This window comes from Lonchura striata, chromosome 25 (genome assembly GCF_050655825.1).
Source record: "Lonchura striata isolate lonStrDom1 chromosome 25, ASM5065582v1, whole genome shotgun sequence".
In the NCBI taxonomy this organism is placed as follows: domain Eukaryota; kingdom Metazoa; phylum Chordata; class Aves; order Passeriformes; family Estrildidae; genus Lonchura; species Lonchura striata.
This window is the reverse complement of record NC_140727.1, coordinates 4,755,838-4,782,474: the sequence shown is the minus strand read 5'-3', so window position 1 is coordinate 4,782,474 and position 26,637 is coordinate 4,755,838. Positions and strand designations below refer to the sequence as shown.

The following is a 26,637-nucleotide window of genomic DNA, read 5'->3' as shown; positions in this document are numbered from 1 at the left end:
CCTGGGTGCCTGCTCCACCTTTTTCACAGAACAACATCTGGTGCCACCAAGGCTGGTGAATTTGGGACTCGGATCCATCCCCTGGGAGCCAGGATTTGCCAGGAATAATTGGGATAAACCTCATGCACAAGGCATTTCTTTTCCATGAGAAACCAGAATTCCACAGGACGTGGGGGCTCACAAATTGTAGGAAGACATTTCTTGGGATGGAGGGAGCTCCGGGACATGGGGAGGAAATTAAACCCTGTCACGGAGTCCCCAGGCAGCTGCAAATCACAAAAACCAGGCCTTTTAAAGGAATTGGCCCATTTATCACAAAAACCTGGCCTTTTTAAGGAATTAGCTCTTTATCAGTTACATTCTGTCTAAGCATAGCAAATGTCATTCAACCAACCACCATAAACCACAATGTGTGCACGAAGCTAAACACCTTCAGAAATTTTATTTTATTAAACGTTTCTATAATTTATATTTTTAAAAAATTAAGCCGTCTACATCTGCTTAAAATCCTTTAACTCGTCCTATTCTCTCCACAAGAAGATTCTCTTCTTTTTTAGAGTCTTTTCTATATTTGCTATAAAAAGAGCGTCTTTCTTCCTCTCCTCAAAATCTCTAAAACCCAACAACCCAGAATCTTTTCTGATGTGTTACAAAATCCATTCTTCTAGTAGGCATCACTCCCAAGAAAAAATCGCTTCCTTTTCATGGGTAAAACTGAGATAACCCAGGAGCGCTTCCTCCTCCTCATCCTCCCCTCCAGGCACAGAAACTGCTGCTCTTGGAGGGGAGATCCCGTTTTGGGAACAGCCTCATTAAGAGCCTGGCAGGGATTCCAGCTCCCTAATTAACACCCGGATTTCATCCAAGCACTTTGGAGCCCTTGGATGGGGAGCCAGGACACGCCAGGACACACCAGCTCTGGCTGGTGGAGTTTCGCCCTCTCCACACTCAATTAACACCTTTGGAGCTCCCGGGACAGGTGAGGCACCAAAGAGTTGACAAATTACTGCGTGAACTGAAATTTGTAGCGTTGTGTTGGCTCCGGAGCATCACATCCTTTGTGATGGAACAAAGGATTGAAAGGAACGCTGGTTCCCGGAGATGAAGGAAGCTTTGAGGGAGGTTTTTCATCTCACGCCAGGCTGCGACATAGCCATGAGCAGTTTAAGTCCTGGGGACAACTCAACCTGCCACAGACATTGTTTGCATAACTGGGTTTTTGGAATGCCCCAAAAATTCCCAGCAAGAGAATTTCTTCCTTTTTTTCCCCCAAAATGGACTGGTTTAATGCCTACAGTGGCTGTTGTAAATCTAAATCAGATCCTGGAGGTGCTCGGAGTTCTCCACACTCCAGGCTGAACATTCCCGACATTCCCAACCTTCCCAACTCCCCCAGATTATTGATGATCTACTGATTCTACTAATTTCATTTTTTTCACCTAAAAAATTGAAACTGAAAAAGTTTCAAATAAGAACAGGAGGGGGAAAGTTTCAAATAACAACAGGAGGGGAAAAGTTTCAAATAACAACAGGAGGGGAAAAGTTTCAAATAACAACAGGAGGGGAGGGGAAAAACCAGCAGGAGACACGGGAGATTATGATAAAAGCATCATTTTATTAATCCTAATGAGAGGATTAAAGCCCTGCAAAGCACTGGGGATCGGTGTGGGGGGAAAGGCTCAGCTCAGGGAGATGTGTTCCCAAGGCAGAGCTCTTCTTCCAGCGCACCCTGAGAACCACGTCCCGCCTAATTCTTAAATTTAACACTTTACACCAGGTTGTACCAAATACACCGATCAGCAGAGTTACAAACAGCACCAGAAACACCCAGGAGTAACACAGGAGCAGTGGCCTAAATTCCAGGGGCTGATGGACTCCGTTCAGGTGGAGCTGTGGGGTTCTGACCCCATTTTAGACACCGTGAGCTCAGTCCTGCTCCAGGGACGGGTTGGGGTTCAGCATTCCCGGTCTTCTCCTCCCGCCTTAGCAGGGCCCGTAGAAGCCGCTGCGGGTCGCGTTGTAGCGCCGGTAGGGCCGGCTGTAGCCACTGCCCAGCCCGGGGTAGCCAAAGCCCCCAAAGCCCAAGGAGCTGCCCGAGTTGATGGGGACGCCCTCGGTGCTCAGAGCGCTCCCGACGGCCGCGGAGGCCGAGGATCCCACGGTGGTGTTCTGGGGGAAGGAGCTGAGGATGGGCCCGGGCAGGGTGACCACCACGGGGGACGGCTGGATGACCACGGTGGAGTCCTGGCACTGCCGGACACAGGGCTCGTTGCAGCTGTTGGCCAGCGGCGTGGGGCCGCAGGGCGTGGGGGGACATCGCTCGTAGCAGGACATGGCTCGGGATGAGGTCTGGAATACAGGAGCACAGCTGAGGGCAAGGCAGGAGCCGTGTCGCACCTGCATTTACTCAGCTCAGTTCATTCACTCTTTTTAGTTCAGTTATCGGGACAGTGACTTTCCAAGGAGCCTTTCAGGAGCTGAGGAGGAAACCAAACTCTTAAATAAAGAGAGACGGGCTGAAATATCTTCTGGGCTGTCAGTGATGAGGGGGAGAACTGGCAGCAGAACAAAAGAAACAAACCTGTGTCATTAATTTAATTGTAGGATTTTGATTGCACGTCTGGAGATGCCCAGCTCCGCGCACCCAGAGCGTTGAGGGAGCAGCAATTAGGAGTGAAACCCAACCACAAATGTACCTGTGGAGAGAGGTCCACGGGCAGCTGGAAAAATGAAAGGGAGGATTCGTTTCAAGGCTCCAACTTTGCCTACAAAGAGGTACAAATTTCAATGACAAATTTCAACGTCATTAAGCAGCCTTGAAGAAGAGGTCTTTGAAATCTTTCCCAGACAACTCATCCATGGATGTGAGAAAAGGCAGGAATTCCATGCACGCTCCTGGGTCTCATCTGCACCACAACAATAAAACCAAAGTTCTCTGATTTCTAGGGGGTGCTCAGCTCTGCTCTGGTTTTTCCCCTTCTTTTCCTTCATCTCCACAACCCCTGATCCCATTTCCCAACATTCCAGGAGATATCTTTGCACTCTGCAACAAAATTTCCACGCTTGGTAACTCAACTGACATTCCAGGATGGAAAAGACCCTCCAAGATATAAAATGCTGCTGAAATATAACTGAGCTCCTGGATTTTCTGTTTTAATAAATAGTTGGAGTTTAAATGGACCTTTAAAGATCCTAGAGTTCCAACCCCTTGCAGAGCTATTCCACTTATGCAATTCATTAATCTTTATTAGTTCTAATATTTTCTGTCATTTAACATGTCTGAAATCCCACGTTTGAATAAATTTCTATCACCATTTCAAGGATCTCTACTTCCAAGTCAGGACTCCAGAAATTATACGATTCCAACGGCAACCCCAAGTTTTTAAACAGAAAAAGTCTCTCTCCCCCAAGAAAAAAGAGAATCCAGCAAGCAGCAGAACACTGTGGGGGAAAAAAAAGATTATTAAAAGGCAAGAACTCAGCAAACAGAGAAAGAGAAGTGAAATTGAACTAACCTTGCTCACAAAAGAGGAAAGAGGGAAGAAGAAGGAAGGAGTTGGGTTGAGTTGGTTTTTATACCTCAGCCCTGATGGCCTGGGGACCACAGACAGCCTTTGTACCTGGAATTAATTCCCAACGAGTATGTCCTGAATGACAAATGTTCCACCTGATTAAATGTTCTTTTCCTCACTGCTTATTTACTTTGTTTTTATTTCCTCCTTATCTTCTGACAGACAGATTCCGTCCTGCAGGTTTCTCTCATCTTGGGAATTAGGGACTAAATTTATTCCAGGGCCACCTTTCAGTCACAACAAAATCCAGACTCCAGAGTATGTTTGACTTTAGTCATAAAGAAAAATACTAAGAATGTCTATAATACATAATTAATCATTCCAAGGCGTTCTTTTATTGAGGGTTTGTATGTAAATCCTTAATAAATTCCTGTCTCCAGAGATGCTCACCAGGCTCTGCCTTCAGCTGGGCGTCGGAACAATCTCAACTCTGGGTTTGGGCAAGGCCCTGCCCAAAGAGCACATCCAGCCCTGAAATCCCACAGAGCCCAGGCAGGAAGTGCCAGAATTGTGGAATTCAGAGAGAAATTACCACTTTATCACATCAAATTCAGATGGTTTTATGGCATTAAATCTGGGTAACGCAGTTTGAGGCACAGCTGGAAGAACAAGGGGACATTTAATCCTGATTTATCAATTCTTTTACAAAGGGAACCTCTAAACCCCTCCTGTTCCACCTCAGCTCACAAACGCCAGTCAGAATCATGGAATCATGGAATGGTTTGGGTGGGAAGGGACCTCAAAGCTCATCCTGTGCCAATCCATGTGCAGGGACACCTCCCATGATCCCAGGTTGCCCCAAACCTCGTCCAACCTGTCCTGGGACACTTCCAGAGGTGGGGAATCCATGGAACCACCTGTGCCAGGGGCTTACCGCCCCCACAGGGAGAATTCCTTCCAAATCCAACCTAAATTTCCCCTCTTTCAGTTTCATCCCTTTTCCCCCTTGTCCTGTCGCTCCAGGCCCTTGGAAATTCGCTCCCCATGTTCCTTGTTGGCTCCTTCAGGTCCTGGGAGGCTGCAATTAGGTCACCCCAAAGCTTCTCCAAGCTTGGAAAGGTCTTCAGAGGTTTTGTTTTTTGGGAGATGTGAACATTTTAATTGACAATTGTTTGTAACTGGGTCAGACTGGGAATGGCACACAAAGAGTTTTGGCTCCTCTTGGATTTGATCTTGGATCCCAAGGCAGACACAAGTGAACAAATTGCTGAGGAGCTGGGGGAAAAATTGTCTTTATTACACTGCGCTTGAAGTAATTTCACCTTGACATTATTAGAGTTGGTCTAAAAATACCAGAAATTAAACGTACACATAAATTGGGAAGATGAAAGAATTTTTAATGGGTGGATGATGCTTCTCACGCAATTCCAGCCTAAACCTAGACTGGGAAACAAAAGCAGGATAATTCCTTTATCAAGAAAAGGTTCTACTTGCAAAAATAGATGTGGGAAATAATTAATGCAAAAAAAATAGGCTTCAAAAACCCCATAAAGTTAAAAATATCTAGAGAGTTATTGCACCCATTTTTCCACCTGAATATGCAAAGGGAAGGCAGCTTCCAAATCACATTTGCGTTCTTCAGAAATTGTCTCTCCAGTGATTTCAGTCATTGCAGGTGATGGATCAGACCCTTAAAGGTACAAAATTCTGCTTGAAATTGAACTGAGCTAGAAATTTAATAAAAACTTCGACATCCTGCACAACCCCTCTGCTGTGCTGGGCTAGGAAGGTTCCGGAACACGACTTTTTTTCAGTTTTTATCCCTTTAGGTCAGCAAAGGTAAATTTTGGGGTTTATTTCCCCTCACCCAGACTCTTCACTCTCCCAAATTCCCCTCCTCCACCCCTCATGCTCTGTGTCCATTTGCATAGTGAGATTAATAGATTAAATTAATTAAATCTATTAAAATTATTAAATTGATTAAATCAATTAAATGGTCGCTTGGTGGTGGATACTGAATACATTTTCAAATCCCTTATATATGTTTCAATAAAACCAGATTTAACTTGGCTTTTAAGCCCCATACTTTTTAATTGGTATTGCATCAAGTTCACACCATAATACAATTGTTATAGCACAGAAACCTTATGTTTAACATTTTTATCAGCAAGTGCCGTATCTGGGGTGTCTCTTAAGATGACCATGAGGTCATTTTTGTATTTAAAAAAACTAGCAAAAATAGTCTGATCATTATTACAACTGCAGCGGTTCTGCCACGCGGAACGCCCCCACCCTCGCATTCCTCGCGGATCCCAGGGAACAACTCATCCCACCAGTCCCTCTGATTAATTTTTTTGAAAACTCGCCCATGGAAACCTCTTTTCCAGCCCAGATTCTTCTCGCTCTGGGACATTTTCATTCCCCAGATTTCATTTTTTGGCGTTGCTGCCTCGAGCCACGGGCGGAAAGAGTCCCAACCAGAGTTCCTCTGCTCCCCATGACCAGGGAATTGCTGGAGCTGTGCCAGGGAGGTTTTGTCTAAATTTTTGTGGAAAATTCTTCCCCCCGAGGTTGCTGGGCACTGCCCAGGCCCCCCAGGGAATGGGCACAATCCCAGGGCTGCTCCAGGAGCGTTTGGGAAATGCTTCCAGGGATGTTTTTGGATTTTGAGGTGACTGTGCAGGACCAGGAGCTGGATTGGATGACCCTTGAGGGTCCCTTCCAATGATGATATTTTAGGATTCTATCCCATCTTTTTGCTGAACTCTTCTCCTCCCAAATTTGTTAATTTGCAAGTAAATATATTTTAATAAACTTTTAACAAAACATAAAATGTTTGAATAGAAAACCCCACCTTTTTTGCCTGTTCTGTGGACATTTGGACCTGAATGCCAGGAGCCTTCCCTCCAGCTCTTCAAATATTTATATCTCAGCTCCAGGATGATTTCATTTTCAAATAGATTTTATTTCGTGGCTTTATCTTTCTTGGGTCTCTTTTGGTTGCCACAATGGCAAGTGTTGCTTCTGCCATATTATTATTCATTCAGACGCTAAAGAGTTTCAAAGATGCCAAATAGAGGACAAGATCTAAAATCTCTCAAGCTTAAACACCACAATCGTACTTTTAAATACAGAGGTGGGATTAAAAAAATGGTGGGAAACATCATAGAAAGAGAAAGAGAGTTCAGAATCTGTTCAGTACTTCTCAAGAGTGTAAAAACCAATGAAATTACTTTTATCAGATGAGTTGTGGTGGCTTTTGGATGCACATTTATCTCTGTGAAATCTTTGCATAGATTTTCACATAATTCTGCCCCAAGGGGAGGTAAAAAGGAGAGAAAAACCACAATGAAACTCAAAATCAGATGCAACATCAGTTTAATGATAAACAGTCAAGTAGCATTCAGCAAAAACAAAGGAAAAATATATATTCATGAAGGGAAAAGAAACCATTCTGAATGAGAGACAGAAAGCAAGATTCCACCTTTCCTTAATTCCTGAATAAAACCCCTCCACTGACTGGTGGCAATCACATCGTTAAACCACCGTGAAATGCAAAATCAGAGACAAGGAAACTCTTCAAAAGCAGGGTTTTCAAGGCTGAAACAGGCTGGTCACGAGTCCAGACAGCACCTCCCTCCCTCCCTCCTTGGCAGGAGGCTGCAGGGGCCAAAGCCTCTGGAAACGCTGGCCAGCAGCTCCAGGGGACGCTTGGCCTGGCGAGGCACTCGCTGGACGTCCGGCCCGGCTCTAGCAGGGCAGGCACCTGCGGCCGCAGTAGCGGCCACCAAGGCCAGAGAGCCCCGAGAGCCCAAAGCCCCCCGAGTTGATGGGCACTCCCTCCTCGCTCAGGATGCTGCCCACGGCGGCGGAGGTGGAGGATCCCACGGCGGTGTTCTGGGGGAAGGAGCTGAGGATGGGCCCGGGCAGGGTGACCACCACGGGCGAGGGCTGGATGACCACGCGGGAGTCCTGGCACTGCCGGACACAGGGCTCGTTGCAGCTGTTGGCCAGCGGCGTGGGGCCGCAGGGCCGGCACAGGTCGTAGCAGGACATGGCTGTGGCTGGAGGAGAACCTGCAGAGAGGACAGCCAAAGCACCCACGGGCTGTGAGGCACCCAGGGAGATGCTGCTGGGCAGGACAAAACACAGCCTGGGCACAAGGGACAGCCTGGAGAGGGAGGAAGGCAGCAATTCCACAGCCCTGAGCCCAAAGAGTTCCCTGCAAAGGAATCCCAACATCTCCCAACTGTCCCCAAGAAAAAAACATCCACAAAAACCTGCTGAGAGCAGGAGCAAGGAGAAAGACTCTCAGAGACCACCAGGGAGAGGCAAAGCTTCCATTGAGGGCCAAGGCAGAAGGGAAGAGAAGAGAGGAAGAGAAGAGAGGAAGAGGGAGGCGAAGGCCCTTGCAGCTCACCTGTGTCACCGAGGAGGAGAAGGCAGGAGAGGTGGATGAGGGATCCTCACTTGCTCTGCCTTTTATACCGTCCCACACAGCCCCGGGCCCGCGGGCACCCTCGGCACACGGAACGTGTTTACCAAGCTCATCCTGCATGCAAAACATCCCCATTAGAGAAATGGGGACAGTGCAACGCTGCCTTTTCATTTCCCTGTGCAGGACGTGCCCAGTCAGCCTCCCAGGCTCCTTTCAAGTGCCAGGATTAGAGGCCAAAATGTGTCTGGGGGCAGTGCCACGTCAGCAGGGCTGGGTGATGCAGCCAGTGCTGAGGAGTGTCCGACATCCCAAATAATTCCTGCCCTGGCCCTCCAGGGCAGGACTTTAAAGTGTTTCCTGATGATGGGGCTGAGCACCTCAGGAGCCTGAGGCTCCAGCCTGGCCATTCCCTCCGAGGGTCAGCTCTGTCCCTCACCTCTGTCCCTCTCCGGGCTGGGTACCATTCCTCTGGCCTTTGTCAGGGGCTGCCCATGGGGGTTTGCAGTTGCCATCCCTGGAGATGTCCAGTGGGATACTGGCCATGACACTCTGTGCTCAGGGCTGTGTGACAAAGTGGGGATCAGTTGCAGGTGAGACTTGATGTTCTGGGAGAGCTTTTCCAACCTCAGGAACCCCTTCAGGTGAGGGACCAGCCCCAGTCCGGCCCCGTGGTGCCAATGTCCAGCAGGGGACATAGGGCTGCCTCTGCACTTCAGAGTCCAGATGGTCAGTGGGACACTCCTCAGCCCTGGCTGCATCACCTGGGCCTGCTGACAAATCATTTTTCCCTGGAAATGTTTTGGCCTCTAATCCTGGCTCTTGAAAGGAGCCTGGGAGGCTGACTGGGCACGTCCTGCACAGGGAAATGAAAAGGCAGCCTTGCAGGGCAAAAATAAAAACACTAATTTTTGTAATTGGGATGTTTTGCATGCGAGATGAGCTTGGTAAACACATTCTCTGTGCAAAGACTGTCCCTGGGCCCGGGGCTGTGTGGGACGGTATAAAAGGCAGAGCAAATGAGGATCCCTCATCCACTTCTCCTGTCTTCTCCTCCTTGGTGACACAGGTGAGTGCCTTCCTCTGTTTCCATTTCTTTTCCTCTGTCTCTTCTGGCTCCCACTGGGGCTCCACCTCAGTTATCTTTTGCTGGGGCAGTAGCAGATCATCTCCATTCTCTGTGCCACACAGGAGGGAGGTGGGAGAAGGTCTTGTCTGTGTTCTTAGGGACCTCTTGAGGACTGCAATTCCTTGTCCTTTCTGTCTCCCTCTCCATGCTGTCCCTTCTCCCCAGACTCTGCTTTTTCTCCTGCCCAGCAGCATCTCCCTGGGTGCCTCACAGCCCGTGGGTGCTTTGGCTGTCCTCTCTGCAGGTTCTCCTCCAGCCACAGCCATGTCCTGCTATGACCTGTGCCGGCCCTGCGGCCCCACGCCGCTGGCCAACAGCTGCAACGAGCCCTGCGTCCGGCAGTGCCAGGACTCCCGCGTGGTCATCCAGCCCTCGCCCGTGGTGGTCACCCTGCCCGGGCCCATCCTCAGCTCCTTCCCCCAGAACACCGCCGTGGGATCCTCCACCTCCGCCGCCGTGGGCAGCATCCTGAGCGAGTCCGGGGTCCCCATCAACTCGGGGGGCTTTGGGCTCTCGGGGCTCTCTGGCCTTGGTGGCCGCTACTGCGGCCGCAGGTGCCTGCCCTGCTAGAGCCGGGCCGGACGTCCAGCGAGTGCCTCGCCAGGCCAAGCGTCCCCTGGAGCTGCTGGCCAGCGTTTCCAGAGGCTTTGGCCCCTGCAGCCTCCTGCCAAGGAGGGAGGGAGGCCAACGTGGCCAGCTGAGGCTTCTGCTTGTCCTGCTTTCTCCTGCGCCTCCCCGGCCCTGCCGGGCCCTGCTCTGCTGGCCCAGGGGCTCAGCCCCGGCCGGCGCAGCGGGCTCCTGCTGCTCCCGCTGGTCCCGTGCCTGGGGCAGGCGGACGTGTGTCCCACCGCTGGCACAGCCAGGGCTGCCTGCCCGGCCCTGCTGCCGGGCCAGCCTGGCCCGGGCTCTGCCCACCCCTGCTTTGTTTCTGTCTTCACACTCAATAAAGTTCACTCTGCATTGAAACTGGAGGCTCCTGAACTTCTTTTGTTTTTGGGATCCCCAGCTAAATCTGCTCTGTGAGGGAGGTCACAAAATCACAATTTTTGGGGTTGGAATCCACTTCCAGATGTCACGTGTCCCACCCCTTGCTCGGGTGTGACAGCCTGGAGGGAGTTGCTTTAGATGCCAACAGCTTCTCTCAATCTGTCCAAGAATGGACACCCCTTAATATCCTCCCTGGTCCATGTCTTGCATCACTCAGTAGAAAAATGTTTCCTGGGACACCTTCCATGGTGTTCCTGTGGGAGAGGTTTTACAGCAACTTCTGTGAGCCAGAGAGAAGTCTGAGAGGTGGATCCATGTTTACCCCTGAAAGAATTTCCTACTGAGGTTGTTGACACAGAAACCAAGAAAGAAAGAACAAGAAGTAAGTGAAACCTGCAGCTGCCTGTTCCAATGAGAACTTTGTTTGTCTCACCTGACCAATGACTGAAGTGTAAATTCATGAGCTTTGTAAGAATGTATAAAAAGCATGAAAAAATAATAAAACCAGTTTGAAGCCTTTTGAAAATGTAGTGTGCTGCTCTGTGTTGTGACCATCTCAACTATGACAATGTCCTTCATGCAACAGAATCCCAAGGAGTTGTCACCCTTCACTTCTGTCACCACAGCATCTCCTGTGCCCTCCTGTCCCTCCTGGAGGGCTCAGGAGGTCACAGGGACACGTTGGGCATGGGGACAACATCACTGGGGTGTTGAGTTGTTGTGTGGGTGGTGAGGCAGAGGAGGGCAAGGTGCTCCTGCTTCCTCCCATGTATTCTACTCCCTGTCATTCCGAGAATCATAGAACTGTGGAATATCCAGATTGGAAGGGACCCAGAAATCATCAAATCCATCTCCTGGCCCTGCACAGACACCCCAAAATCTGACCCTGTGCCTGAGAGCATTGTCCAAACACAAGAAGTGACCTTCACTCCACCTGGAGCAGAAGAACGGAAAGGCCAGAGAACATTCCAGGGATGGAGGGGTCAGAGAACATTCCAGGGATGGAGGGCAGGGGATGGAGGAGTCCCAAACCATTCCAGGGATGGAGGGCAGGGAATGGAGGTCTCAAAGACCATTAAGGGCAGCTCCTCAGTGCTGACCATGGGATGAGGCCAAGCCAGGTGGACACTGCATGTCTGAGTGTGTTGAGAGGATGGAAGAGGAGCCTGTGATCCTGTGTCTGCTTGCCTCCAGTGTTTTCCTGCTGACATTCCCAGACCGTGAGTCCTTCTGATGTGTTTTGATGTCTCCTTGGAGAGCTCTGCAGGCTCTTTCCACCGCTGGCTACTCAGTTTGGGTGTAGGCTCCCAGAAGGGTTTTGGAGATTTGGGAATGGAGAAGAAACAGTGGGAAAGGTCCAACACGGACACTTGGAGCTGGTGGAAGCAGAGTTAGGGTGTGTTGGAGAGGACTTTCTGGTTTTCAAACATCCTCCTGTTGACTCGAGGATGCTGGGGGCTCTCCAAAAAGGCATGGAAGGGCAAAGAGTGCGTAGATTTGTCTGGTTGTGAAATTCCTGATTCTTCAGAGTGTCCAAGGTGACAGGGAAGTTGACAGCCACCTCTGCTGGAATCGAGTATTTGGTTATGCAGTGGATGAACTGACTCCTGTCACAAAAACCATGTTTTAAAGCGTGGCTAGTCATTTTAAGGCTGCCAGAAAAAACGCCCTGATCATTCTGGGAATCGTAAAGTGAGGCCCTGGAGGGCAAAGGGCCGGGTGTCCCCTGGTGAAATAGGACAGTCCCCAACACCAGCTGCATCACCCGGCCCTGCTGATGTGGCACTGCCCCCAGACACATTTTGGCCTCTAATCCTGGTACTTGAAAGGAGCCTGGGAGGCTGACTGGGCACGTCCTGCACAGGGAAATGAAAAAGCAGCGTTGCAGTGTCCCCATTTCTCTAATGGGGATGTTTTGCATGCAGGATGAGCTTGGTAAACACGTTCCGTGTGCCGAGGGTGCCCGCAGGCCCGGGGCTGTGTGGGACGGTATAAAAGGCAGAGCAAGTGAGAATCCCTCATCCACCTCTCCTGCCTTCTCCTCCTCGGTGACACAGGTGAGCTGCAACCACCTCTGCCTTCCTCTTCTCCTCCTCCTTCTTCTCTTTGTCTTTGCCTTCATCGCTGCTGTGCACCTCCTGCTGAGAACTTTGCTCCCAGATCCTGCTCCCAGCCTCTGCTCACTGTGAGGAGCTGGGAGAAGCTCTTGGGCTCTTTGCAGGAAGCCGTGGGCATGGGGATCCTGATCCTTTCTTCCTCCCTCTTCCCTGTCCCTTGTCCCGGGCTCTGCTCCTGCTCCTGCTGAGGCCGAGCCTCACGTTCTGCCTGTGCCTTCCGCAGGTTCTCCTCCAGCCACAGCCATGTCCTGCTACGACCTGTGCCGGCCCTGCGGCCCCACGCCGCTGGCCAACAGCTGCAACGAGCCCTGTGTCCGGCAGTGCCAGGACTCGCGGGTCATCATCGAGCCCTCGCCCGTGGTGGTCACCCTGCCCGGGCCCATCCTCAGCTCCTTCCCCCAGAACACCGCCGTGGGATCCTCCACCTCCGCCGCTGTGGGCAGCATCCTGAGCGAGTCCGGGGTCCCCATCAACTCGGGGGGCTTTGGGCTCTCGGGGCTCTCTGGCCTTGGTGGCCGCTACTGCGGCCGCAGGTGCCTGCCCTGCTAGAGCCGGGCCGGACGTCCAGCGAGTGCCTCGCCAGGCCAAGCGTCCCCTGGAGCTGCTGGCCAGCGTTTCCAGAGGCTTTGGCCCCTGCAGCCTCCTGCCAAGGAGGGAGGGAGGCCAACGTGGCCAGCTGAGGCTTCTGCTTGTCCTGCTTTCTCCTGCGCCTCCCCGGCCCTGCCGGGCCCTGCTCTGCTGGCCCAGGGGCTCAGCCCCGGCCGGCGCAGCGGGCTCCTGCTGCTCCCGCTGGCCCCGTGCCCGGGGCAGGCGGACGTGTGTCCCACCGCTGGCACAGCCAGGGCTGCCTGCCCGGCCCTGCTGCCGGGCCAGCCTGGCCCGGGCTCTGCCCACCCCTGCTTTGTTTCTGTCTTCACACTCAATAAAGTTCACTCTGCATTGGAACTGGAGGCTCCTGGAATTCCTGCCCTGCTGGGATGTGCAGCACAGCTGCTCCATGGGGGCTGTGATGCCCTGGGGGGGTTTGGGTGGTTAAAGGGCAGGGATGGACCTTTCTCACACCTGGGCAAGGTGAGAACCTCCAAGGCAGTGGCTGCAAGCGCCATGGGGCAGTGGAGGGCGTGTGTCCTCGTTTGGGCGTGCACAGGGCGAGCAGGAGATGCCCCAGGGCACAGCTGAGCCAGACTGAGGTTGGACAACTTGCAGCCGATGAGTCAAGCCACTGACCTATGTTTCTGTGCCAGTTCCACCCACCTGCCCAAGGCCGTGGTTGTGCTTTACCACCTACCCCTGGACCTTTGCCTTCCCTCCTCAAGCATTTCTCCCAAGCCCTGAGTGCAGGGGGAGTCCCAAATGAGTTGAAGGGACATGTACCCAACAGTGCAACTGCCAAAGTCAACATCGTGCCCAATTTTCTTTTCCTGCTTTCTGTGCAGTGTTTCTCCCCAGGGGATGGGATGTGCCTGGCCCTGCTGTCATCTGCTGACAGTCCAAGGCTGGTCCTCTGCCCTCTTTGGGGCTTCATGTCTGAAATAAAGCCATCCTGCCAAGTTGCTCTGTCTCTTTATCTGCTGTGGAAATGCCCTCCCATCCCTGTATGAACCAGGAGGGGACTTTGGAGCCACGGAGTCAGAATGGAACCCAGGAAGGGAGGCACCACCCCCAAGGCACCCCTGAGAGAATGGGGTGGGTGGCAGGCTTTATGGAGACCCTCAGTGGGGAGGGCTGGGCCAGGGAGAGAGGGCTGGAAATGCCTTTGTTGCATTCAGTTTTTTACCTGTCGAAGGGATTTACATGGAAATGCCTGGATGGAAATGTGATGGGTGGGTTTTGACGGAAAATCTCTGCTAGATCTGCCCTGTTCACACCTGGGGTCTTGTCCTGAATGGGTTTGTTTGGAAAAACTTCTCCTGTCAACCTGAGAGCTCCCTTCATCCTCCTGGATGAGGAATGTGGCTTGGACCTCTGGGATTTAAGATTTTTGTGTCTCTGATGGAGTCCCAGCCTTGCTGGGACAGGAGTTTTGCCCCCTTTGCCATGAGGGGTGTCACGGTGGTGGCTGGGCAGGGCTGTCACCGCTCCTGGGGTCACCAGCTCTGCTCTTGCCCCAGGAAATGCAGCTCAGAGTGTGGAATCCTTCCCTTGCCGGGCATCTCTGGGGACATCCTGGCCCCTGCTGCTCCCCAGGCTGGGTTTGTGGGCGCTGCCAGCCCTCAGATGCTCCCTGTGTGCTGCTTAGAAATATTCCCGAGTGTTTGGGACTGGGCGTAGGGTCTCTTCGGAGGCATGGGGGAAAAGGAGTGGAGGGATGGCCCTGGGGAATGGAAGGAGGATTTTGAAGTCAGATGTTCTCATTAGGGAGTGTTTTCTGCAAGCTAATGACCCTGACTAATATTTGTTGTTGGGAAAGCAGCGTCCTTCCTTCTGGAAATGTCCTGTCCTGCTGACTGGAGAACTCCAGGCGATGCTGAAAGAGGTGAAAGGCAGAAGAAACGAGACAATTTCTTCTAAAGGCAATATGAGATCCCAAAGAAAGTTAAAAACCAACCCATGTAGTCTCTCTGATGAATAAATGATGTCTAAGAAGGCTTGAAAGGCCTTGGAGTCACAGGGAGCAATGTCTACGGCCAGTCCCAGCCAAAGCCAGCCCTTTAATTCTGGGTTTATAATAAAAAAACTGCATTTATCACTCCAAAGGCTCAGAGCTGCCTCAGGAGAGGAAGGTGCTGACATCACCTGGAAATACGGCTCCACTCCACCCAGCTGGCTGCAACATCAGCCTGGTTCTGGCTAAAAAATACCCTAAAAACCTTTTGGCCTCTAATGCTGCCACTTGAAAGGAGTCAGTTTGGCTGAATGGGCATGTCCTGAACAGGGAAATGAAAAGACAGCCTTGCAGGGAGTGTAAACAACCTCCAGTTTACTTAATTGGGGATGCTTTGCATAAAATATGAGCTTGTTGGTAAATACGTTCCCTGTTGAAGGCGCGTCGGGCCCGGGGCTGTGTGGGACGGTATAAAAGGCAGAGCAAGTGAGGATCCCTCATCCACCTCTCCTGCCTTCTCCTCCTCGGTGACACAGGTGAGCTGCAAGGGCCTTCGCCTCCCTCTTCCTCTCTTCTCTTCCTCTCTTCTCTTCCCTTCTGCCTTGGCCCTCAATAGAAGCTTTGCCTCTCCCTGGTGGTCTCTGAGAGTCTTTCTCCTTGCTCCTGCTCTCAGCAGGTTTTTGTGGATGTTTTTTTCCTGGGGACAGGTGGGAGATGTTGGGATTCCTTTGCAGGGAACTCTTTGGGCTCAGGGCTGTGGAATTGCTGCCTTCCTCCCTCTCCAGGCTGTCCCTTGTGCCCAGGCTGTGTTTTGTCCTGCCCAGCAGCATCTCCCTGGGTGCCTCACAGCCCGTGGGTGCTTTGGCTGTCCTCTCTGCAGGTTCTCCTCCAGCCACAGCCATGTCCTGCTACGACCTGTGCCGGCCCTGCGGCCCCACGCCGCTGGCCAACAGCTGCAACGAGCCCTGTGTCCGGCAGTGCCAGGACTCCCGCGTGGTCATCCAGCCCTCGCCCGTGGTGGTCACCCTGCCCGGGCCCATCCTCAGCTCCTTCCCCCAGAACACCGCCGTGGGATCCTCCACCTCCGCCGCCGTGGGCAGCATCCTGAGCGAGGAGGGAGTGCCCATCAACTCGGGGGGCTTTGGGCTCTCGGGGCTCTCTGGCCTTGGTGGCCGCTACTGCGGCCGCAGGTGCCTGCCCTGCTAGAGCCGGGCCGGACGTCCAGCGAGTGCCTCGCCAGGCCAAGCGTCCCCTGGAGCTGCTGGCCAGCGTTTCCAGAGGCTTTGGCCCCTGCAGCCTCCTGCCAAGGAGGGAGGGAGGCCAACGTGGCCAGCTGAGGCTTCTGCTTGTCCTGCTTTCTCCTGCGCCTCCCCGGCCCTGCCGGGCCCTGCTCTGCTGGCCCAGGGGCTCAGCCCCGGCCGGCGCAGCGGGCTCCTGCTGCTCCCGCTGGCCCCGTGCCCGGGGCAGGCGGACGTGTGTCCCACCGCTGGCACAGCCAGGGCTGCCTGCCCGGCCCTGCTGCCGGGCCAGCCTGGCCCGGGCCCTGCCCACCCCTGCTTTGTTTCTGTCTTCACACTCAATAAAGTTCACTCTGCATTGGAACTGGAGGCTCCTGGAATTCCTGCTGGGATGTGGGGCTGTGATGCCCTGGGGGGTTTATGTGGGATTGGAGGGAGTGTGGCCTTGTGATTGTGCGTACGGTGACTATGAGGTGCTCCAGAGGACATTTCATCCAGGAGGGAGGTTGGACATTGGGTTCCAGTTTTTGAGGCAAAAATTGACCTTCCAGAATTTGGACATTGGGTTCCAGTTGATGAGGCAGAACATTGACCTTCCAGAAGAGATCTCTGTGAAGATTTACAGACCTCTTCCCAAAGCCTTTTTTGTGCATTTCCAGCTACAAGTGGTTGTTTTCCTTGGCTGCATCCAAGCACAGCATCCAAAGCCTGGGGCACAGGGACAGCTAAAGGTTCTGAGGTGACACATGGCACCCAGGGCAGGTGTGCAAAGAGAAAAGTGAGTCTTGTGCCAGGTGTTGGTGCAGGGGAAATGGACTGAGCATGGGTCACTCTGCTGGAGCAATCCCAGAGTCCTCAAAGCTGGAAAAAATCTCCAAGATCAAGTGGCCATTCTGCACAGCAGAGTTCTGCAGGTCTGCTCCAGACTCCTGCCCCTTCCGGACACGGTGGCACATGGAATGACTCCACAGCAATTAATGCCTTGACCACAGGACAATTTGGATGGGGGAGAAGATGATTCCACTGCTCCCTTCTAGGCCTGGATACTGTCCCAGGCCATGTCACGTCACCGCTGCCCTCCCTCAGAGGAGGGATCATGGTCCCTGCGTATCCATCCCTGTCCCATGTCCACGTTACACATCCACCCTCAGCAGGTCTCCAACCTTAGTCTGGCTCAACTCTGCCCTGGGGCATCTCCTGCTCGCCCTGTGCACGCCCAAACGAGGACACACGCCCTCCACTGCCCCATGGCGCTTGCAGCCACTGCCTTGGAGGTTCTCACCTTGCCCAGGTGTGAGAAAGGTCCATCCCTGCCCTTTAACCACCCAAACCCCCCCAGGGCATCACAGCCCCCATGGAGCAGCTGTGCTGCACATCCCAGCAGGGCAGGAATTCCAGGAGCCTCCAGTTCCAATGCAGAGTGAACTTTATTGAGTGTGAAGACAGAAACAAAGCAGGGGTGGGCAGAGCCCGGGCCAGGCTGGCCCGGCAGCAGGGCCGGGCAGGCAGCCCTGGCTGTGCCAGCGGTGGGACACACGTCCGCCTGCCCCGGGCACGGGGCCAGCGGGAGCAGCAGGAGCCCGCTGCGCCGGCCGGGGCTGAGCCCCTGGGCCAGCAGAGCAGGGCCCAGCAGGGCCGGGGAGGCGCAGGAGAAAGCAGGACAAGCAGAAGCCTCAGCTGGCCACGTTGGCCTCCCTCCCTCCTTGGCAGGAGGCTGCAGGGGCCAAAGCCTCTGGAAACGCTGGCCAGCAGCTCCAGGGGACGCTTGGCCTGGCGAGGCACTCGCTGGACGTCCGGCCCGGCTCTAGCAGGGCAGGCACCTGCGGCCGCAGTAGCGGCCACCAAGGCCAGAGAGCCCCGAGAGCCCAAAGCCCCCCGAGTTGATGGGGACCCCGGACTCGCTCAGGATGCTGCCCACGGCGGCGGAGGTGGAGGATCCCACGGCGGTGTTCTGGGGGAAGGAGCTGAGGATGGGCCCGGGCAGGGTGACCACCACGGGGGACGGCTCGATGATGACCCGCGAGTCCTGGCACTGCCGGACACAGGGCTCGTTGCAGCTGTTGGCCAGCGGCGTGGGGCCGCAGGGCCGGCACAGGTCGTAGCAGGACATGGCTGTGGCTGGAGGAGAACCTGCGGAAGGCACAGGCAGAACGTGAGGCTCGGCCTCAGCAGGAGCAGGAGCAGAGCCCGGGACAAGGGACAGGGAAGAGGGAGGAAGAAAGGATCAGGATCCCCATCCCCACGGCTTCCTGCAAAGAGCCCAAGAGCTTCTCCCAGCTCCTCACAGTGAGCAGAGGCTGGGAGCAGGATCTGGGAGCAAAGTTCTCAGCAGGAGCTGCACAGCAGCGATGAAGGCAAAGACAAAGAGAAGAAGGAGGAGGAGAAGAGGAAGGCAAAGTTCGTTGCAGCTCACCTGTGTCACCGAGGAGGAGAAGGCAGGAGAGGTGGATGAGGGATCCTGCGCTCAGAGTGGGTTTTATACCATCCTGGGCAGCCCCAGGGCCAGGCTTTGCTCATGGGATGTGTTTCCCAAGCTCATCCTGCATGGAAAACACTCCCTTCCTCCTGCACCAACCTTTGATTTGGGGCTGCAACGCTCCTTCCCCGTTTCCTTGCTGCCGGCATCCCCATTCCAGGCTGGAACCTCGTTTTATGTGACTTAATTAGAGATCAAAGACCTCTCCTGGCCAGCATTGTTGATTCAGGTAATTCAGGCCTTTGTGGCGATCTCCTTGGAAAGCGACGTTTTTCCTCCTCTGTCTGGCACTTTAGTCACTGCCTCGTCTGTCTCGTGGCCATTTCCAAATTAAAACCATGCCAGACTCATCCCAGGTAGCTCCCGATTCACACAGCATTTGCATGTTTTGCATAAGTGTAATTGCAGCTATTTTTCCCTGTGTTTTCAGATTGTGCCTCATGTCTGGTTTGAATGTCTCGTGGAGAATGAAACCCTGGTTTAGGTGAGAGCCTAATTAGGTCACAAAACCAGCCTGGCACCAACTTCTTTAGTTTTTTGGTCAACATTCAGCATTTTATTCCAGAAAGCACCTCATGGTTTATAGTTTATTGTGTCACTACCATAAGTTTGTGTGGAATCTCCAAGTGCATTTAGTAACCAAAATCTGATTTTTTTAAAAATATGGTTTTTTTCCAAGTCAACTTCACATTTTAAGGGGAAATAATTCCCCCTTGACCCTCAGAGCAACTTCTGCAAAGTCTCCAGGAGTGGTTTTTCCTTCCCTTTTTCCAACAGGGAGCCGAACTCTGTTTCTCAGTGGAAATAAAACATTCAGCAGCTGGCAACTGGGCAAATTGCTTCCCTGGCCTAATTAGGGCTGGAACGTGCTCGGGTTTTATGTCCTGGCACCACAGTTTGGAGGCCAGGATGGCCACTGGTGACATCCTGACAGCTCTGCTGTAGGACAGGAATGGGAGCAATTGGGAACTCAGGGTTCCCAATTGCTGCAATTGCTGGGACACCTAATTTGGGTTTATTTATGGCCATCCCCAAAGCCAGAAGCCCAAATGCTTCATTCAGGTGGTGCAGCCAACAATCATTTCTGCTCAACTCGGATAATTTGAGCAGGTAATTTTGGCTAGCCAAGGGGAAGAAGGCTCCAGCTTCTATTTTTCCACCCCAAAACATTTTTGGGAAGAGAAATGTTTAATTTTACTCATTAAAGCAGAGCTTGGCACATCATGACTGCAGCGCAACAAGAATTAAACTGACAATGAAGAGATAAAATGATTCCATTTTATTTTTAGAATTATTTGAAGATTTCAGTTCAGAGAAGAACCAAATTAATTGGGAATGCATCCCGTGGTGATTGAGGCTGAAGAAATGATCAGTTCCAGGACGTGATCCATTCCAGGCTGGGCTGGATGGGATATTGGGCAACCTGACCCAGTGGGAGGTGGCCCTGCCCATGGAAGGGGTTGGGACAAGGTGATCTTTAAGGTCCCTTCCACCCCAAACCATTCCATGACTCTACAACTGACAAGAATCTTTTTAGGAAGTTTTTTTTAATCAAAAAAAAGGACATTTCACTCAAAGTGAAATTATTAGGGAGTATGTTTAAATATAAAAAAAAAAGAAATTTCAATACTTCAAAAATAAGTATTTTTTAAATTTAAAAATAGGATTTTTTTTAAGGAATTATTTTTTAAATTAAAAAAGGGACATTTCACTGGAAGCTCCCTCCCAGCAGTATCAGAACCTCCATCTCTCATTTAGCTTCATGCCACATCCCGAAGCCTCGGAGGTGTCTGTCTGCAGAACAACTGAAGCTTCAGCTTCTTGAAAGGAAGAACTTCAAAGCCAATCCCAAATATTCATTAAATGGTTGAGACACACAAAGTGCATCAGGCATGGAAATATTGCAGCTACAATGCAAAATTGGAATGGTTTTGTCACCTGGGCAAGAACGTCAGCTGAAATTTGATTACTCCCTGGGCAGACAGCATTTGACAGCGTCAGAACCCAGGGTTATTAATTTTTTTTTCATTAAAAAGTCATTTTGTGTGTCACAATAACCTCCCACGGAGCCTCTGGAGCAGATCCAAGGCTGCTTGGGATTCCTGTGACAATTGAATGCAGCAGCACTGGGAACAAAACGAGGTGGGGATGGGGAGGGGGTCCAGCTCAGGTGAGACCTCACCTGCAGAGCTGCCCCAGCCCCAAGTCCAGCCAGGGAGAACCTGGAGCTGCTGGGGAGAGCCCAGAGGAGGCTCCAGGACGGATCCGAGGGATGGAGCAGCTCTGCTGGGACAGCTGGGAATGTTCACCCTCAAGAAACTTCGGGGTGACCCAACTGTGGCCTTGCAGGACCTGAAGGGGCTTCGAGGACCACGGGGAGAGACAATTCCCAAGGGATGGGGCGCCAGGACAAGGGGGAATGGGCTCAGACCCGTGTAGAGGGGTTAGGTGGGATTTTGGGAAGGTTCAGACTGACAGAAAGGAAATTTAGACGGGATTTTGGGAAGGAATTCCTCCCTGGGATGTTGGGAGGTCCTGGCAGGGGTTATCCCATCCATGGACGTGTCCAGGGCCAGGCTGGAGCAGCCAGGGATGGTGGGAATGTCCCTGGAATATCCCTGTCCATGGCAGGGGGAATGAGATGAGTTTTAAGGCCCCTTCCATCCCAAAGCATTCCGTGATTTCCTGGGAGACTGACAGGAAATCCCAAGGCAAACCCACGGAGTGGATTCCTGAAACCCAGGGAAAGGAGTTGATTTGCCTCCCCCTGGATCCAGGTTATTCCATTAATTATAGTGGAATTTATTGCATTGAATTTATTCCATTCTTGGGATTTCATTTATTCCACTGTTGACATTTTATTGATTCCACTATTGGAATTTTATTGATTCCACTATTGGGATTTAATTGATTCCACTACTGCAATTTCAATTTATTCCATTATTGTGATTTTATTGATTCCACTACTGGGATTTTATTGATTCCACTATTGGGATTTAATTTATTCCACTATTGGGACTTAATTTATTCCATTATTTGGCTTCAATATGCAAGCAGCTTATGAAATAATAAAATAAAAAAAAAACCCTTACAAGGCCAAGAATCCTGACCTGATTAGGAGCCGATTACTGGAATGACAGCTGATCTGTTTATCTTTGAGGGCTTTTATTGCTCAATCCATGGGTGTCTGAAGCCAATTCCACGCTGGGGATAATGACACAGGGATGTGCAAACCATTAATGAGCACCTGGGATGGCAAAATTTGGGATCCGAGCCGCTGCCCCGGGGCTCTCCCTGTCACACCTCCTCTTTTAGAGGGATTTAAAGAGGAAGAAAAATAAAAATTGGCTGCTCTAGTAAAGGAGCAAACAAGGAGCAGGTAAAAAACAAATCTGGCTGTGGGGAAGGGCAGAGTTCGGGGGACACCGGGCACCTTCCCTGCCTTGTTCCCGGGGCTGAAAGCTGCAGGTTTTGGTAAAACGGCCCCAAAATGAGCTGGGGAATGAGGTTTTTGTCAGTTCCAATGCTGAAAGCTGCAGGTTTTGGTGAAATGGCCCCAAAATTAACTCAGAATGAGATTTTTCAGCCTCGGGGCAGCTCTTGGCCCTTTAATTGGGGGTGATGCTCAAAGAAGCGTTTCAGAGTGGCCAGAAATGTCCTTTTTTTTGGAAAAAAAAAAAATCCCAATTTCTGTGCGGGCAGAACAATTCCTTCAGCCTTTCCTCCATCCTCTCAGGGTTCCAGCAGCTCCAGGTCCTGCCCCAGAAACTCCCAGAAGGAATTGGGGCTTCTCTGCTCCTGATTTTTAGTGCTCCAGAAAATCTGTTCAGGTTTTGCAGCAGAGTCTCATGGTTCCTGCTCGGAAAATGTTTGGAGCAGGGAAAATTCCCTCCCTCCCTCTTCCCATTTCCCCACTGTTGGGGAAATAATAATTATTTTTTTAATTAAACAAAAAATATATATAATTTTATATATGCAACTATATATATAATTTATTATATATTAAATATATATGCAATTTTATATATACAATTATATATATATAATTTATTTTATATATCCAAACTAATCGGAATACTGGGAGATTTCAGTAGGAAAGGGGCTCATGCTCCATCCCTCTTTCCCTGAAAATCACTGAATTGCCCATTTTTATTCCTATTTCCTGTTTTTTAATAATTCATCCCATTTCTCTCTGGAATTATTCCTGCAAAAATGGGTGACTCTGCAAAGTTCCCGAGGCAACGCCAGTCCCCGGGAACAGCCTCGGGAAGTTTCAGATTAAAGGATTTCAAAGCCCTTTGCCAACTCTCATGAATGATTTATTCATGTCAAACACTCATTAGCAGCTTTTAGGGATGCAGCAGGATTGCAGGATCACAAAGAGAGTCACAAAGTCACCCCGAAGGACCTGGTAAAGGACATCCTCTGGTCATAAACAGATCTTTTTAAAATATATAAGAAAATATAAAATAAAAATAAATCTAGTAAATGTATTTATTTATCGATTTTTTCATTTATATTTATATATTTTATATAAATATATTTATATGAAAATATAATATATAAAAACAAAAACATAAAATATAAAATTACAAAAATATAAAACTCTAAAAATATAGAAATATAAAAATGTTTTAAATCATAAATTATAAAATATATAAATATAAAAATATAAATATACTTTAAATCTATCATATATTTATAATTATTCATATAATGCTATAAATTTAATAAATTATAGATATTGATTATATTTATCATAAATAATACTCTATTAGCAGTACACTAAATAATAAATAACAACCATTTTTGTTATTGCAAATATAATATTAATAATGATAAATATTTTCTCTGGTTTGATTTTGATATGAAAACTTTGGTTTTTTACTTCTGCCCGATTTCCTAGGATGGGCAAATGCTGGAATTTTTAGCAGAGAAAACCTGGACATTGGACAACACTGATTCCTCAGGAATTACACAAGCAGGGACTAATTTTTAAATCAAAATGTGGAGATCATTCATGGTTAATTTTGGATATAGGGGAAGGGGCTCAGAGCTGAATTTTTTCATATTGATAAAGGAATAAGAAATAAAGAACTTTGATTAAGATTTAATAAAAATTTGGGCCTTGTCAGGAGAAGGAACTGAGAAAAACAAATGGATTTTTTTCAGTTTAATTCTGAGCCTCAGAGTCCAAAAAAGACAATTATTCTGGAATTCTAGGGAAGCACCAGGAGCAAAGTGGGAAGGTCAGAAATGCAAACGGGGCCAGCGTGACCCACAAGGAGAGAATGCACAACTCAGTCCTAAAAAATTAACCTGGAATTAATTAGCACCTCACACACACACACACAAAAGGCTTAGTTAACATTTCAATTAATCGAAGAAAATTCCACAGCTTCACACTCCTGTTTTTATTATTATTATTTTTTTTTATTTGCGTGGTTTCCTCCCTCTTTAGCTGTTAAAAAGCAGATAAATCCACACTGATGAGATTATTCCTTGGCAGCGCGGCGTTTCCTACGGGGGCATTTTTGGGGCAGGATTTTCATTAAAAAGGAATTATTTTCTGCCTGAGGATCATTACCCCATCCACGGGAGCAATTTGCAGGCCCCAGTAATTGCAGATTTCTTAAGTGGCAGCTTTAGGTTTCGAAAGACATAAACAAAGGCCGGGGCTTTAATTAGGGATCAGGCCTTGGAGGCCTCCAGCAGCTTCTGCAAACTCAGCACTTTTTTTGTGGGGGAAAATGGAAAGAAATCAAAGTTTGCTGCTCGTTCCGAGGGAGGAATTAAGGATAAAAGTGTTGTGTGGGAGGGCGGGGAGGTTTTGCAGGGAATCGTGGATTCCCCATCCCTGGAAGTGTCCGAGGCCCGGCTGGATGCGGCCTGTGCTCCTGGGAGGGCTCGGAATGAAATTATTTTAAATCTCCTTCCACCCAAACCATTCCAGGACTCCCAAAACAGCACACGGAGAGAACGTGGCTACGCAGGGCACTTTGAAAACAAAATTATTTATTCAAATAAAACCCAGGGCTGTGTTTACTGGCGCAGATTTCCAGGCCCCAGCTGGAAAAGCCATTTCAGGACACATCTCAGCTCCTCCTTAATCCTGCCAGGCTTTGGAGCTCCCAGTCCTCCATTCCCAGCTCCATCGCGCTGATCCCGGCTTTGGGGGTTCTCCTTCCCCCCGCGGATCCCGCGGAACCGCGGCCGAGGCCTGCAGGAGCCGCTGGAATTCAAATGTGGAATTGAAATAAACGTCAGCCCGGTTCACTGCGGGTTCCTCCGGCTGCTCCCGGGGTGACCTGGGAGGATTCATTTGCCTCCTGTGCTTCCCTAAACCCAGATAATAACTGGAATTAAAATCTGCCAAAGGCGACGGAAAATCCGCCTGCGAGGGAAGGGCCGAGGAGGTTTTTTATAGAGGGCCCAAAAATGCAGAGGGAGCAGAAATCCCCGCGAGTTCCAGAATGTTCTACAGCACAAGGGGCTGGAAAAAGGGGACGTTCACAGAATCCCAAGAAAAGAGCTCCAAGGTCATCAAATCCAACCTCCAATGGATAAACCATCAGGTTTAAGTTTATCTGCACTTGGCAGCACATCGTGTGAATTTTTATATAAATACAATTAATAATTGTCTTTAAAAAGTGTTGAGTGGTTAATCGGCAAGAACCAAATCTTAGTATGTGGGTTCCGAAAGGAAATAAAATATAACTATAAATATAAATGAAATATAAAATATATTTTTATATATCTACATATATATAATATAAATAAAACATAAAAAGGAAAAAAACCAAAAATATATCATATAAATAAAATATTAAAAGTACAAAACCCCAAAAATATATACATACAGAAATAAAAAATATAAAAATATAAATATATATCCTAGATATAGATGTAATTATAGGCAATAAAAATAAAAATTAAAACATTTATAAATTAAAACTATTTTTTAAAATATTAAAATATAAAAATATGCATTAGCGTCCCTTTATATCTTCAACTGAATTAATTTTGTGGAACAGCTTTCATATAACCTAAGGCTGGTTAATTGGAGTTAAATCCTGGGGCATTCCCACCTGCCTTGGACACTTCCAGGGATGGGATATCCACAATTCTCATTCCTCTTTCCCAGGATTCATATCCCAAGCGAGGTGCCAGGAAGTTGAGCTGCCTCCCTTCGTTCCTAATTATTATTTACTCTCCATTTTCCCTCCCAGCATAAATTATCTGCAGCCGGAGAGGGGTCCTAAGGCAAAAGCATTTGTGGGCACTCGGGAACAAAAAGGTTCGTGCTGATCCCAAGGGATTTGTGCAGATTTGGGCGTCAGGGACACAACACGGAGGTGGAATTGTACTTTTAAGAGTGTCCCCGAATATTTAAGTGCGTCCCATCCCGGTATTCCAATAGGATTTCAATCTAGGACAGCTTTTATGTAGTAAAGAAATAAAACCGTCTGGGGACTGTTATCCCAAAACGTTCCTGCCTCGCTCAGAAATCTCTTTCTCTGGGAATCCTGATTTGTGTCTTTAATATGATTTTTCTGTCGTTGATTTCCTCTTTAGAATCTTAATAAAAACATTTTAAATCCATGTCTGGTTCACTCAAAAAAGTTGATAAACTACCCACCGCCATTTTCTCCAGTATTTTAATGGTTTTATATTAAACTCACATCCCTAATTTGTGTTAAATTAAGTTTTCATCAGGACAGAACAATTTCTTGCCTACTTTTGCCCCCCACCTTAATTCCGTCCCAGAAAATCTGGGTGGTTCCAACTTTCCCTTTCCCACGATTTTATCCTTTCCAACCCAAAAAACTGGGGGAGAAGGGGGGAAAAAAGCACCAACAAACAAAACCAAGCCCGAGTGAGGCTCGGTGATTTCACCTTGAGTCAGGAGCCAGAACCGTGGGTGGGATTTGGGTGCCTTTAATTGCGCTGGGGTCAAACCCCTCAAATCCCGGGAGCAAATCCCGGGAGCAAATCCAGCTGCTCCTCTTAAACCCCATCCCAGGATTTGGAAGGAGCGGATGAAGATAAGGCTGAGCTTTCCCCGCGGGTTGTTCACTGTTCAGGTGTTTACTGACGCCGTGGAATTGAAGATTTCTTGAGAATTCGTGGGGTTTATCGAGAATTCTGGAGTTGTGAATTTATTCTTTCTCCTTTTCCGTGGGTGTCCGGCTGTGCAG

General features: G+C 49.8%; 6 protein-coding genes across 6 annotated transcripts; 3 read left to right on the top strand and 3 right to left on the bottom strand.

Annotated features, from left to right (window-relative positions):
- Positions 1-1,084: 1,084 nt before the first annotated feature.
- LOC144247772 (feather keratin 1-like) lies at positions 1,085-2,403 on the bottom strand. Its single transcript, XM_085560836.1, has one exon. It carries the CDS (start codon positions 2,401-2,403, stop codon positions 1,984-1,986), a length of 420 nt encoding a protein of 139 aa, XP_085416962.1. The 3' UTR covers positions 1,085-1,983.
- LOC110476929 (feather keratin 1) lies at positions 2,233-8,230 on the bottom strand. The gene has a single exon (XM_085560827.1). It carries the CDS (start codon positions 7,752-7,754, stop codon positions 7,263-7,265), a length of 492 nt encoding a protein of 163 aa, XP_085416953.1. The 5' UTR covers positions 7,755-8,230; the 3' UTR covers positions 2,233-7,262.
- A 388-nt stretch (positions 8,231-8,618) lies between these two features.
- LOC110476930 (uncharacterized) lies at positions 8,619-9,849 on the top strand. Its single transcript, XM_085560819.1, has one exon. The coding sequence runs from the start codon at positions 8,816-8,818 to the stop codon at positions 9,644-9,646; it is 831 nt and encodes a 276-aa protein (XP_085416945.1). The 5' UTR covers positions 8,619-8,815; the 3' UTR covers positions 9,647-9,849.
- Positions 9,850-11,449: 1,600 nt separating this feature from the next.
- On the top strand, positions 11,450-12,921 carry LOC146765431 (feather beta keratin). Its single transcript, XM_085560851.1, has one exon. The coding sequence runs from the start codon at positions 12,424-12,426 to the stop codon at positions 12,727-12,729; it is 306 nt and encodes a 101-aa protein (XP_085416977.1). The 5' UTR covers positions 11,450-12,423; the 3' UTR covers positions 12,730-12,921.
- A 988-nt stretch (positions 12,922-13,909) lies between these two features.
- On the top strand, positions 13,910-17,452 carry LOC110476931 (feather keratin 1). Its single transcript, XM_085560828.1, has one exon. The coding sequence runs from the start codon at positions 15,440-15,442 to the stop codon at positions 15,929-15,931; it is 492 nt and encodes a 163-aa protein (XP_085416954.1). The 5' UTR covers positions 13,910-15,439; the 3' UTR covers positions 15,932-17,452.
- A 197-nt stretch (positions 17,453-17,649) lies between these two features.
- LOC110476928 (feather beta keratin) lies at positions 17,650-23,295 on the bottom strand. The gene has a single exon (XM_085560850.1). It carries the CDS (start codon positions 18,071-18,073, stop codon positions 17,768-17,770), a length of 306 nt encoding a protein of 101 aa, XP_085416976.1. The 5' UTR covers positions 18,074-23,295; the 3' UTR covers positions 17,650-17,767.
- Between the last annotated feature and the right edge of the window lie 3,342 nt (positions 23,296-26,637).

What these genes read in the sequence shown, in the direction of transcription:
- LOC110476929 (XM_085560827.1), bottom strand. Translation starts at nt 7,754, where the DNA reads ATGTTGGGATTCCTTTGCAGGGAACTCTTTGGGCTCAGGGCTGTGGAA.
- LOC146765431 (XM_085560851.1), top strand. Translation starts at nt 12,424, where the DNA reads ATGTCCTGCTACGACCTGTGCCGGCCCTGCGGCCCCACGCCGCTGGCC.
- LOC110476928 (XM_085560850.1), bottom strand. Translation starts at nt 18,073, where the DNA reads ATGTCCTGCTACGACCTGTGCCGGCCCTGCGGCCCCACGCCGCTGGCC.
- LOC144247772 (XM_085560836.1), bottom strand. Translation starts at nt 2,403, where the DNA reads ATGCAGGTGCGACACGGCTCCTGCCTTGCCCTCAGCTGTGCTCCTGTA.
- LOC110476930 (XM_085560819.1), top strand. Translation starts at nt 8,816, where the DNA reads ATGAAAAGGCAGCCTTGCAGGGCAAAAATAAAAACACTAATTTTTGTA.
- LOC110476931 (XM_085560828.1), top strand. Translation starts at nt 15,440, where the DNA reads ATGTTGGGATTCCTTTGCAGGGAACTCTTTGGGCTCAGGGCTGTGGAA.